Source organism: Colletes latitarsis, chromosome 10, assembly GCF_051014445.1.
Source record: "Colletes latitarsis isolate SP2378_abdomen chromosome 10, iyColLati1, whole genome shotgun sequence".
Taxonomy (NCBI): Eukaryota; Metazoa; Arthropoda; class Insecta; order Hymenoptera; family Colletidae; genus Colletes; species Colletes latitarsis.
In genome coordinates this window covers 30,064,431-30,077,023 of record NC_135143.1, presented here as the reverse complement: position 1 = coordinate 30,077,023, position 12,593 = coordinate 30,064,431, and the positions used below count along the sequence as shown (strand labels likewise).

Genomic DNA, 12,593 nt, shown 5'->3' with positions numbered 1-12,593 from the left:
CCTCTATCGACAAATTGGTATTCTTGATTTTCGTCTTATTTTGGCCTCTAAAATCCCCCATTAAAATGTTTCCTAGGGTTGGCCGAACACCCTGTATTCACGCATTCTCTGTATTTACGCACCGCGAAAAGGGAAAGCGAATGAAAATTAGCTCGACGTTTAACCTGTTAAACAGTCGAGCGACGGGTACGTCAACAAGAGAATAGATGTAACGAATGCGTAATTTCAAACACCTTCGAGCACGAACACACATGCTCGGTCTTGCACAAACAAAACACAAAGCAAAGGAAAAGTAAATGCTCGAACTAGTCGAACTCGGTCGTCAGTCGATAGATGGATCTAAGGGGGAGAACACGCTTCAGTTCGTTTCACCTCTAGGGCTATTTCTCGAAGCATCAAAGCGAACGAAAGAGGAGGACTAGGAACCCGAAGAAGAGAGAACGTCTCGAGAGAGGTCGAAAAACGTGAGAAGCCAGCGAAAGGGGATACTCTAACCTCTTATTTCCGTAATAACATACGTATTTAGTATCCACCGCACGATAAAACAGAATTTACAATTTTCTTTTCCCGTTGGGTCGGGGCGCGTGGACGGTCTCAGAACTTACAGGAAGGATGGCGGGACAGATGTACCGGGCGTTGCTCCTTATAGCAATATTGAGCAGGTTAGTCGATTGTTACGCTAGTGTCGCTTTCGTCGCGACGCAGTAAACGTATTTACGGCATCACGTGTCGACGTTCCGCGGCGAGCTTTCTACGCGTAAATAACCTTCGTTCGACAGCGGCTGCGTTGGACAGCAGGCGGGTTTGGGGATGGACTGGCTGAGCGGCCTACACGACAGCATCCACGCGTTAAACAGAAACATCCAGCAGGTGAATCAACAAGTACAGGACACGGTGCAGGGCAATCTGGCGCAAATACATCAGCTGTCCGGAAACCTGCACGAGGGACTACGTAAGCGATACACAACACGTGTTCTTAACCTTTCAAACACGATGCGCCACTATAGTGGCTTTCGCGGACGTCATCTTTCTGAACGACGCGCCACTATACTGGTTCTAAACTCATAGTTTGCTCACTCTGCCCATATAAAGAAACAGCCACGCGCAAAATTCAGCCGTGCCTAAGAGGTTAACGAGCGTCGATTTTTCCGTCTTGCCGACTTTTCGACGCCGTCTCAAAATCGCGGCGCGTTTCAGCCTTTCACTATCGAAAACGAGAGATCCGTTCTCTCTCAAGGCAACGAGAGCGTTTTTTTTTACTCGCGAGAACCGATCTATATCGACCAACGATCGTAATTGTTACTGCAGGCGCTGGCACGGTGCAGTCGATCGGTGGCAGCAACGTCGTCATGACGACCCAAGATGGCACGAGGATCGTTCAATCCGGTCGCACGTCCGACGGCAAGGAGTACGTTCGCGAGAGCACCGACAAAATCGTAGGCGATACTCTTCGACACGTCGACAGGATTTACGACCCCGCCACCAACACCACCAGAGTCTTTGGCTACACCTTGGACCTCAAGGATCTTAATTCCAAGCCTGTCCTGATCGATCAAGGACCGTAAACGACCAATCAGAACGCTGGAAGAAAATGACCGATATTTTTATCTTACTTTCATTTAACCTATGTGTATTTTATTCGCAATAAAGAAAACTTTGTAAATAAGACACTGTTTAGTACACGACCTCTCTCTACAGTTGCGAGTACGTTCGAACTTTAACTCTTTGCACTCCGAGAGTGTTCAGTAATATGAACCATTATCAATACCAAATTAAATTTTGTGATTTTTAAAAATAAAAAAATATTTTTTCCACAAACGTGTATACGAATACCTATAATTTAAATTTTATTTATATATTTTCTAAATTCAATCTGTGTCATCGTAAATGAAACTTCGATCGAGCTATGATACGTATTATGTTTGTCGCCACAGCGGCGCCAGGGGAGTGCAAAGGGTTAAAAAATGTCCTTTATTGGACGAACAAAGGATCAAACTAATTGACAAATTGAGAAAACAAGGCTTTTTCCTTGCACCTAGAACACGTTAATGTTCTTCAGAAACTTATAGCATATGTTTCTAAAAGAATGTGATTAACGAGGGAGCCGGTTGAATAGGGTATATGTAATAATGGTAAGTCGGTCGAACGCTTGCGAGAGGAACGGTCCCTCTGGCGGCGAGTACAGGAAGCGATAGACCCCACAATATAAACAGATGATATCTATATCTCACTGAAACTACTTAATTAATCTATTTGTTTCCAAAAATGAACAGTACTACTTTAAAAAAAGTATCAAATAATCCGTGGAGAGAGTTATAATAGCGACAGACACGTAGGAAAAGGAGGCGTTAAATTTAGTAGTTTGACGAACAGACACAGACAGGATCCGGTGATCGTAGCATTATCTGGCATGTGCCAGAACGTTGGGACGGAGGAGTAAGTAACGAGATCGTATTTACGAGAACAGCAAAAGCAGCGGAGGCAGGAATTTCGAGTACGCCGAACAAGTGAGAATAATCGACGAGAGAGACAAGGACCGTAAACCACGTCGCGGTAATCGAACAAGGAAACCCGCCAGGGGATCGAGAAAATATAAATTTAGAGTGGGTCGACGAAACACGACGCGAAGAATATAAAACGACGCGGACGAGAAATGGCGAGTCGGTCCAGACGCTAATATAATATGGATCAAACCGCAACGCCAGGAACTTTCCGGACAGGTTTCACACTACGAAAACTCGAGTGTCGACTTTGGAGTTGACACCACACCCACGTTACATTTCTTTAAATTACAATATTGTAAATACTGCTTCGAGAGTGGTAAACTTTACGAAACGTTTACAGACTTTACCTTGAATTTTCAAAATCTAAATATTCATCGATTGATTTCTATCCCTGATAAATAAATGTCGATGGTCCCCCCGGTGAGAAACGCGCGAGAAAACCGTGTTACGGAGGTGGTGTAAACGCTTCGGGAATATGCGTGTCAAAGTGGCGCCGAGAGGAGCGAGAGATTGCACGCGGGGTGCCTTAAATGGAAATGCCTCTGGCCTGTCCTCGAACGCGATCTTTCTCCTTCTCCCGTTTTCTTTTCGCGACTTCCCTCTCTTCTCCCTCGTCGCGCCCCGCTTCGTTCTTTTCACCGGTACTTTCTTTTGCTCCCGATAGCCGTCGTTCGAGTTTCGCAGCTAATTTTCGACGCTGCCCGTGTCGCGTGTCTCGTTCTCCTTGCCTCGACTCGTCCAGCGATTGCCCGAACGTACAACACTTTTAATTCAAACGTTCGAGCAAAGCATTTGCAACCAACAACCACTAGAACAGACTATAATTCTATTAATCTTAATTTCCAAATCAAAGGCGTTGGGTATAAACAGCTACATGCTTTCTTAATTTGGTTAAATTCAACAATTGCTCAAAAAAGATCAAATCTGGTGTTGACATACGTCCCCTAAAAACACAGTACACTCGAATGTCGCATCCTCTACGCTAGGTGCCATTATGCGCCCGTGTTATGGCGCCCAGGTTTTTCCCCCGGATGTACGCGTTGAGCGGCCGGACACGGAACCATGATGCTCATTGATAATAATGTTTCTGGTTAGCGATGATAGTTTACCGGCTATGATGTCATTGAATATCTTTCGTATGACGTTCGAGATAGAAATCGGTTAATAGGTAAGCGACTCGTCACCTGATTAGTTAACGGATGAAACAATGTTTGATGCTTATCTAGAAGGAAGTTTGTCCATGAAGAATATTCCAAATGATCCACGACTTGACGAAGCTGGAAATAAGCCATCGTCTAGCTCTTCGTCCAATAGTTTATACCAACAGGGTTACACCTGAAACGTTAACAGTTTTATTAATATAAGGAAATGGTATGAAAACTTTTTTTTCAAATCACAGATTTCTACTTATGATTTGAGCAGTTACCGACGGAATATGTGGCGTCTCGACGCTACCGCCGGCGTCCCGAGACGCACGTTGGGTTGCATAAAATACGGATGGACCAACGTCTCGTATACAGGGTGTTCGGCCACCTCTGGGAAAAATTTTAATAGGAGATTCTAGAGGCCAAAATAAGACGAAAATCAAGAATACCAATCTGTTGATGGAGGCTTCGTTAAAAAGTTATTAACAATTAAATTCAACAATTTCAAATCGTTCTGGAAAAATTATTTCCGATTGCGGGAGTCAATTACAATCATTTTTGGTCATTATACATACCCTCGAAATCCTACCCATTTTCGTAAAAAAAATTAGAGAGTGAAATTATTCGACGAAAAAAAAAAATTTCAAATCGCCCTGGAAAAATTATTTTCAGTTGCAGGGGTGAATTACAATCATTTTTGGTGAATAGACATACCACCGAAATCTTGCGCATTTTCGAGAAAAAAATTCAGAAAGGTGGGCAAATTTTTCGACAAAATTAAAAAATTTCAAATTGTTTTGGAAAAATTATTTTCGTCTGCGAGGATCAATTACAATCATTTTTGGTCATTACACATACCCTCGAATTCCTACCCACTTTCGCAAAATAAATTCCGTACAGGCAGAACTTTAAACGTCAATTACTCTTTAACAAAACCTCCATCAACGAATTGGTATTCTTGAGTTTCGTCTTATTTTGGCCTCTAGAATCTCCCACTAAAATTTTTCCCAGGGGTGAAAATTTTGGCGGTTTTGTTTGTTCCCTAATGTCTCTCGAATATATTCTTAGCAACGAATGTCATTATCGATCAAACAACGAATCAAACACACGCGAGAAAACGTAGATTCGAACAGGAATGATTCACCCACTTAATTCTATATGGATACATCAATATTTCAATATGAACCAAATCCCCAAACACGCGGGAAAAAAGTGATCGATGTGGGTGGAGTGACCCTAACCTAAAAATCGTCTAGATTGAAGTACTCCGTTAGAATGATTAATTTTGTACCTTTGGCGTTTATGATGGCTCCAGTCGACCGATCCTTCGTCACCTGGGTGAACATCGGGATAGTTTCTTGGGGAATTCGATGCAGGAAGATTCGAGGCAGTTCTTACCTCAACCGAGGATCGTGGAGGACTAGGTCGGAAGAGGCGCAACAACGCCGACTGACTTTCAAAAACGATGAAACTTTATTTCCGGAATATCGACCGTTACATCGTTAAAAGAGATTGACACGAATAGAGAGAAATTCGATCAGTTTAAGAGGCGCCGTGGGCGATCGCGACGCGGGGCGTCGATTCTTCTAACCCATACTTTCTTTTATGCCGCGCATCGAGCGCGTTCGGGTGTCCCTCGCCCGAAGCTCCATCGTTCGACAGACGGTTTCCGTACGAGGCCCAGCCTCTGTTCGCTGTAACGCTATTGTACACCGATGTCTAACTTTAACTCGTCGTAAATATATAATCTGTTCTTCGTCAACATAGAAATACGCGCATGCGCGGCTCGATCCCGCGCATTCCCCGATACGCCGCCAACCAATCACATCGTTCCCTGTCTGCCAATACCTCGCTTCCTGCGTTGCGAACCTCTGCGAGCCAGCAAGTCTTGTTCGACCGATCGCGACTTCCGACGCACGCGCAAAAAATAATTCGTTTCGCCTCGGTTATCCGGAGTTTAGCGGCGGTTTCTCTACCGAAAGCGCTGGTCCTCAAAATGTATCGACACGCTGTCCAGAAGACGGATCTACGGAACGACGAACCGTCTGGACCGAGGAACGAGCCGGAACGTTCGTCTTCGAATCGCGACGAGACGGGGAGAAAATTAGATCTCTCTTCGTCCCTCGGTGGAACGAGCGATTCCGTGTTCCCGTGATTTCTTAATTTTATCATCGAAAGTGTTTCTTTCGAACGAGTGGACCCAAATATCGATCGGGCTCGCCGATCGGAGCTCGCTGCTATTCTAGACGAAACAACGATACACGTATTAGGAATGAAATCGGTTTATCGACGAAACGCCGCGAGACGTCGCGCGATAGGAGAATCGAGCTAAACGCGGGGGAGGGGCGTCGCGGGTACAAGCAGAGGCGCGTTGGGGCCGCTTTCCGTGTGATTGGGTAGACTCTCTCCGGACTGATAGGACCGTCGACTTTGAGGAACCGCGTTGTTCGAACCGACGGAGACGCGATTTCGAGACGGGGAACCGTCGCCGTTGCCGTCGTTGGCGCCCTTTCGACTTTGAATTTGGCCCTCGTTTCGACCGGGGCTCTGCTGTCTGAGCTGTTGACCCTTTTGCTGGCTCGATTGAAATCGCGGCTGCTCTTGGAGCTTCTGCGACGCTCTGTGATTCGTACTTTGATCCTGACAGTTTTGCTGCACCGTCTGGGACGACCGTTTCTCTTGGGCCTTAACCTGATCCGCTACGTTCGCCGTTTCGTCTTGTCGTTGATCGAACGTCGACGTAGCTTGAGCGATTATCGTCGTCGTGGTCGGCGCGATAACTGTCATGGCCGCCGCTGGTGCTTCTATCGCTCCAGCCAATGGCGTCGGTATCGCGCTTACTGGCTGTAGGTTATTGTTCGTCGACTTCTCGCCCGTCAACCAGTAAGTGGTCATCTTGCCCTTGCCCTGCGAGCGAGGTACGAGTCTCAAAGTAACGAGTAATTATTAACGGAAGAAAAGGTCTTAGCGAAGAAGGCCTTACCTTCAGGTTTACCTCCCCTCTGCAAACGAGCTCGAACGTTCCAAAGGTGTCCAAGATTTCCTTCGTCTTTGGGCTGACGTGGATCATTAGAGCTGCAGACGGGAGTAACAAATACAAGATATATGAAAACGGTACAAGTGGACCATCGAATGACGCTGAAAGAAAAGAAGACCCTGCAATTATACCTTCTCCGTTGCTCTCCATTCTGGAAGCCGTGTTGACGGTGTCTCCGAAGAGACAGTACCTTGGCATCTTTAAACCGACCACTCCAGCCACGCAAGGTCCTGGAACATCGATGATTGCTTGTATAGAGTTTGATAGAAGGAAACGATCAAGATGGAACACAATATCATTAAAGTGACCAGCGTGGAATAAAATTAACAACAGACTACAATTTTCTTTCTCGTTTTTTCGTTCAAGTATCGATCTTCCATCTTCCTAGAAGGCGAAGGAGTACGAGGAATACAAAAGGATGGTTTCAGGAGGTTCGACTTTACCGGAATGCATTCCAATGCGAAGCTTTAGCTGCTCGCTCGGTCTATGACGAATACTGAAGGTCATCACGGTGTCCCTTAGCGCTAAGCTCATCCTAGCAATCTCCCTGGCGTGATTCGTCCCGTTTCTTACAGGCAATCCCGACACTACCATATAAGCGTCCCCTATCGTCTCCACCTAGAAAAAGAAGACGGTGTACATCTCGAGAATCTTCAAACCTTCAAACCTTTGCAATTTCCAAACCATGTAAAATCGTAAACACACCTTGTAGACGTCAAAATTCTCGATGATGGAATCGAAGCACGTGTAGAGGTCGTTGAGTAGATCCACCACCTGGAGAGGCGTGCTCTCCGCCGACAGTTTTGTAAATCCTACGATGTCGCTGAAGTAGATGGTCACTTGGTCGTAAGTTTCGGCTATTACGCTCTGGCCGAGTATCAGCTGAGACGCGACGGACCTGAAAGTTACGTGGAAACCAACCTCTGACCAACAACAATTTCCTAACTTTACGGTTCAAAGGGAAACGCTTGACCCGTGGGGATCTTCTCGTTAACGTTCGGAACTTTGACCGTTTGTGACTGAAATTGATCGAGGAGCCACGATCAAACACGGTACGTGTACGATAATTCTCCAGCAAACTACGATGCTTGGAGGGATCGTTATCGAGGGGTAAGGGGGTTTATAATTATATTGTTCAAGTTTAAAACAGGGAGGCATAAGATCTGGACGTGTCAAATTTGATTAGATCCCCCAAAGGTCACGTGTTCTCAACTATTTGGGCCAGATTCATTTTATTCTGGAGTGTTTGCTCACCTTGGCAGTAACTGATAGAGAAGTTCCTCGCATTTTCGTTTCTCCTCAAGGTAATCTGCGGTTCGTTCCGCCACCAAGGCCTCCAAGTTGGTAGCGTATTGCGTCATGCGAGAGAGCAAATTATCCATGATATTGCTGCTCTCGTGGTCTCTGAAACGAGCAAACGGTTCTTCTAGCCATTCTTTACTCAACGATACCGGAAGCAGAGGCAGAAGATCGTATTTAGAGAAAGATTTTCGCGTTAAAAGAATCGATCGACCCAATCTCTACTCCAAATATTATTGCATATGCAAGGACCCTTTCTCTCGAGTATTTCCCATTCGTTTCGACTCTAAGATATAGTGGATCGTAATTTATGCTCCCGAAACGATCGCGAAAAGTCTGGTGCACGCAGAGTGGTGGAAAAGTTAAGTTGGCTCCGTTATCGACGAGTCGGATTTAACGAATCCCAAAGTTAGCCGTAGATGGTCCAGAATCAGAAAAGTTTGCGACAGAAAATTGCGTTGAAATTCGTTCGTGGTCGTGGTTACGGAAATGGAGGAAACGCGGGAACATCTGCGCAGAGACCAGAGCGTCGCGCAACAGGGCGCCCCGTATCGATTGATGAAAACGTTCGACTCTCGAAACGTTTCAAATAAATGTTACCACAGAAAACATTCACGGAGAGATTCCGTGACCAAACGCCGCTGAGATTCGAAAAAGGAACGCTCGAACGACTCCTGAAACGTGTTTGCCCAGTACGTCGTGTGCCAGAGACATCGAAAGGATATCGCGTTTCCGCTTCGTTAAAGGATCTTAATTACACTACGTCACAAACTTTACGAAGGAATCGAAGGACGCGACAAATTAACAGACAGAAGGATTAACTATAATCTTTAAATACAAAATATTAAATAAGAATTTGTTCGTCTATCCTCTGACGCTCGAGTGGCAGAAGCCATTCGACCCATTTACGAAGATTTATCGTTCTAGAGATTTGTAAATTCAATGCTGCTACGTTAACGAGCAAAATAATAATAAAATTTTATAACGACATATTCTTATTTTAAATTACACTCGTTTATGCTTGTTATTAGCTATACAGGTTGTACGGCCATCCCTGGGGAAAATTTTAATGGGAGATTCTAGAGGCCAAAATAAGTCGAAAATCAAGAATATCGATTTGTTGATGAAGGCTTCGTCAAAAAGTTATTAATGCTCAAAGTTCCGCACGTTTTGAATTTTTTTCTCAAAAATGCGTAGGATTTCGGAGGTATATGTAACGACCAAAAATGATTGTAATTGACCCCCGCAACCGAAAACAATTTTTTTAGAAAGATTTGAAAAATTTTTTTTTCGCCAAAAAATTTCAGCACCTATCCGATTTTTTTTCTCGAAAGTGGGTAGGATTTCGGAGGTATGTGTAATGACCAAAAATGATTGTAATTAACCCCTGTAACTAAATATAATTTTTTTAGTATGATTTGAAATTTTTTAATTTCGTCTAAAAATTTCAATATCAATTCGATTTTTTTTCTCGAAAGTGGATAGGATTTCGGAGGTATATGTAATGACCAAAAATGATTGTAATTAACCCTTGTAACTAAATATAATTTTTTTAGTATGATTTAAAATTTTTTAATTTCGTCTAAAAATTTCAATATCAATTCGATTTTTTTTCTCGAAAGTGGGTAGGATTTCAGAGGTATGTGTAATGACCAAAAATGATTGTAATTAACCCCTGTAACTAAATATAATTTTTTTAGTATGATTTGAAATTTTTTAATTTTGTCTAAAAATTTCAATATCTACTCGAATTTTTTTCTGGAAAGTGGGTAGGATTTCGAGGATATGTGTAATGACCAAAAATGATTGTAATTAACCCCTGTAACTAAATATAATTTTTTTAGTATGATTTGAAATTTTTTAATTTCGTCTAAAAATTTCAATATCTATTCGATTTTTTTTCTCGAAAGTGGGTAGGATTTCGAAGGTATGTGTATTCACCAAAAATGATTGTAATTAACCCCTGTAACTAAATGTAATTTTTTTAGTATGATTTGAAATTTTTTAATTTCGTCTAAAAATTTCAATATCTACTCGAATTTTTTTCTCGGAAGTGGGTAGGATTTCGAAGGTATGTCTATTCACCAAAAATGATTGTAATTGACCCCGGCAACCGAGAATAATTTTTTCAGAACGATTTGGAATTTTTTAATTCAATTGTTAATAACTTTTTAACGAAGCCTCCATCAACAAATTGGTATCCTTGATTTTCGTCTTATTTTGGCCTCTAGAAACTCCCATTAAAATTTTTCCCAGGTGTGGCCGAACACTCTGTATTATTGTTACTCTTCTATTTTCCCTGTTCAAGTGGGTTTCGACAATTTTACTTGCTTGTTGGCGATATAATAAAGCCATTGTTACAATATAACGGGGGAGGAGCTCTTATAGTTCTTATTCTTATTATTATCCGGCTTTACAAGCATGTCTACTCTGTTAAACTCTTACACAACATTCTAGTTCGCCTGTACCTTGAATATTGTCCAATTATCCAGCGCCCTCGCTTTAATAGCATCTCCGCTATAATTGAACGCGTTCGGTACAAATTTCTTAGATTTATCTCGCACAATGTGGGCGTACCTACGTCGGTAACGCGTCACAATTACAATCGGCGACACTCTCTGATACAATTAATATATCTGGAAAAACATCCATCTCTGGCGAAATCGCAGCCCTGGACTTATTATTCTTATATAAATCAATTAACTGCCCGGTGTTACGTGTCCTCGTGTATTTTACAACGCATTAGATTTGATCCTCCCACGAGAAACACGAGACGCTCTCTGTTGGGTAAATATAATACCACGAACCGGTTATATGTACGTTGAGAAAGTTTGTAATCGAATCGATCCGTTGAACCTATTTCTACGACTCGTTTAAATTATCGTTTTAATCTAATTCTGGCCACTGTAAGTTCCAGATTAATCGGGATTGTCGAAAGTCGGAGCGCGGAAAATTTGAACGTTTCTCGCTCCGATTATCGACCGATCGACCAACGCGGTGGTCCGATGTTTCTCGAATTCTTCGAGCAAGAGGCCATCCGTAGGTCCAACTTGGCACGGAACATCACAACTATGCCAATAATAGAGGCGATCGACCCCGAGACGAAGACAGAATCAGAGGGACGGAGAACGGAGCCGACGCAGAAGGAAGGGAATTTCACGCGAGCCCGGAAAGACGATTTAATCCTGTAGGATCTGAAATACTTTGAAGTTTCCAAGTAACTAAACACAGTTTTACTCCACAGTCGTACTCGTACACCATAACGGTGATTAGAAATGGAAAGAAACGCGTTTTTCTTATGAATTGTTTCCCCCATTTGTTTTTATTAAATATTATTTATTACACTGTGGTACTTCTATTTCCAAAGTAATTATGTTTTTTTCTATTTAACATTAATCGAGCAAGTGACGCTCAATTAGAAAATTGATTGGAAAATGCATAATAGAATAATTCAAACCAAGCGATCACCCATCATCTACTGGACGCGCCCAACGCCGCTTAACGTCGGTGATCGGACGTGAACCGGCTGTTTTCTACGTGCCGCGACCGCTGACATATTTTATCTAAACGCCAAACCATTAAATATCTCAATGTATGAAAAAAAAAATGGACTTGTGCCAATTTTAAAAGCCATAAGAAACAAGTTGTTTTTCATCTACAGGGTATTCGGCCACCCTTGGGAAAAATTTTAATGGGAGTTTCTAGAGGGCAAAATGAGAGGAAAATCAAGAATACCAATTTGTTGATGGAGGCTTTGTTAGAAAGTTATTAACAATTAAATTAAAAAATTTCAAATCGTTCTGGAAAAATTATTTGCGGTTGTGGGGGTCAATTAGAATCATTTTTGGTGAATAGACATACCTCCGAAATCCTACCCATTTTCTAGAAAAAATTCGAGAAGGTGCTGACATTTTTCGGCGAAATTGAAAAGTTTCAAATCATTCTATAAAAATTATATTTAGTTACAGGGGTTAATTACAATCATTTTTGGTCGTTACACATACCCCCGAAATCCTACCCACTTTCGAGAAAAAAATTCGAGTAGATATTGAAATTTTTAGACGAAATCAAAAAATTTCAAAACATTCTAAAAAAATTATATTTAGTTACAGGGGTTAATTACAATCATTTTTGGTCGTTACACATACCCCCGAAATCCTACCCACTTTTGAGAAAAAAATTCGAGTAGATATTGAAATTTTTAGACGAAATCAAAAAATTTCAAAACATTCTAAAAAAATTATATTTAGTTACAGGGGTTAATTACAATCATTTTTGGTCGTTACACATACCCCCGAAATCCTACCCACTTTCGAGAAAAAAATTCGAGTAGATATTGAAATTTTTAGACGAAATCAAAAAATTTCAAAACATTCTAAAAAAATTATATTTAGTTACAGGGGTTAATTACAATCATTTTTGATCGTTACAGATACCCTCGAAATCCTACCCATTTTCTAGAAAAAAATTCGAAAAGGTGCTGACATTTTTCGGCGAAATTGAAAAGTTTCAAATTATTCTAAAAAAATTATTTTCTAGTGGAATACTAGTGAAAGTAAATGTGCGTTAATATTTTATTGCAACGAATTAAATAGAACGTTTATCTTT

General features: G+C 42.0%; 2 protein-coding genes across 5 annotated transcripts in view; one reads left to right on the top strand and one right to left on the bottom strand.

The window, feature by feature from the left end:
• The first annotated feature begins 324 nt into the window (after window positions 1-324).
• LOC143346333 (uncharacterized) lies at window positions 325-1,666 on the top strand. 2 transcript variants are annotated; one of them, XM_076774335.1, is made up of 4 exons: window positions 325-464; window positions 599-662; window positions 780-952; window positions 1,309-1,666. In XM_076774335.1, exons 2-4 carry the CDS (start codon window positions 613-615, stop codon window positions 1,563-1,565), a joined length of 480 nt encoding a protein of 159 aa, XP_076630450.1. In that variant the 5' UTR covers window positions 325-464; window positions 599-612; the 3' UTR covers window positions 1,566-1,666. The 2 variants fall into 2 exon arrangements, with proteins under 2 accessions (XP_076630450.1, XP_076630449.1); XM_076774334.1 differs by having other exon boundaries at window positions 372-506.
• Window positions 1,667-5,085: 3,419 nt separating this feature from the next.
• LOC143346460 (atrial natriuretic peptide receptor 1) overlaps window positions 5,086-12,593 on the bottom strand; it is a 55,242-nt gene continuing 47,734 nt past the window's right edge. For all 3 annotated transcript variants that reach the window (XM_076774567.1, XM_076774569.1, XM_076774568.1), the window contains 6 exons: window positions 7,941-8,090; window positions 7,392-7,584; window positions 7,130-7,304; window positions 6,818-6,916; window positions 6,633-6,724; window positions 5,086-6,556 (listed from right to left, as the gene is read on the bottom strand). In XM_076774567.1, coding sequence (XP_076630682.1) covers window positions 5,978-6,556; window positions 6,633-6,724; window positions 6,818-6,916; window positions 7,130-7,304; window positions 7,392-7,584; window positions 7,941-8,090 — 1,288 coding nt within the window. In that variant the 3' untranslated portion in view covers window positions 5,086-5,977. The remainder of the gene's footprint in view (window positions 6,557-6,632; window positions 6,725-6,817; window positions 6,917-7,129; window positions 7,305-7,391; window positions 7,585-7,940; window positions 8,091-12,593) is intronic.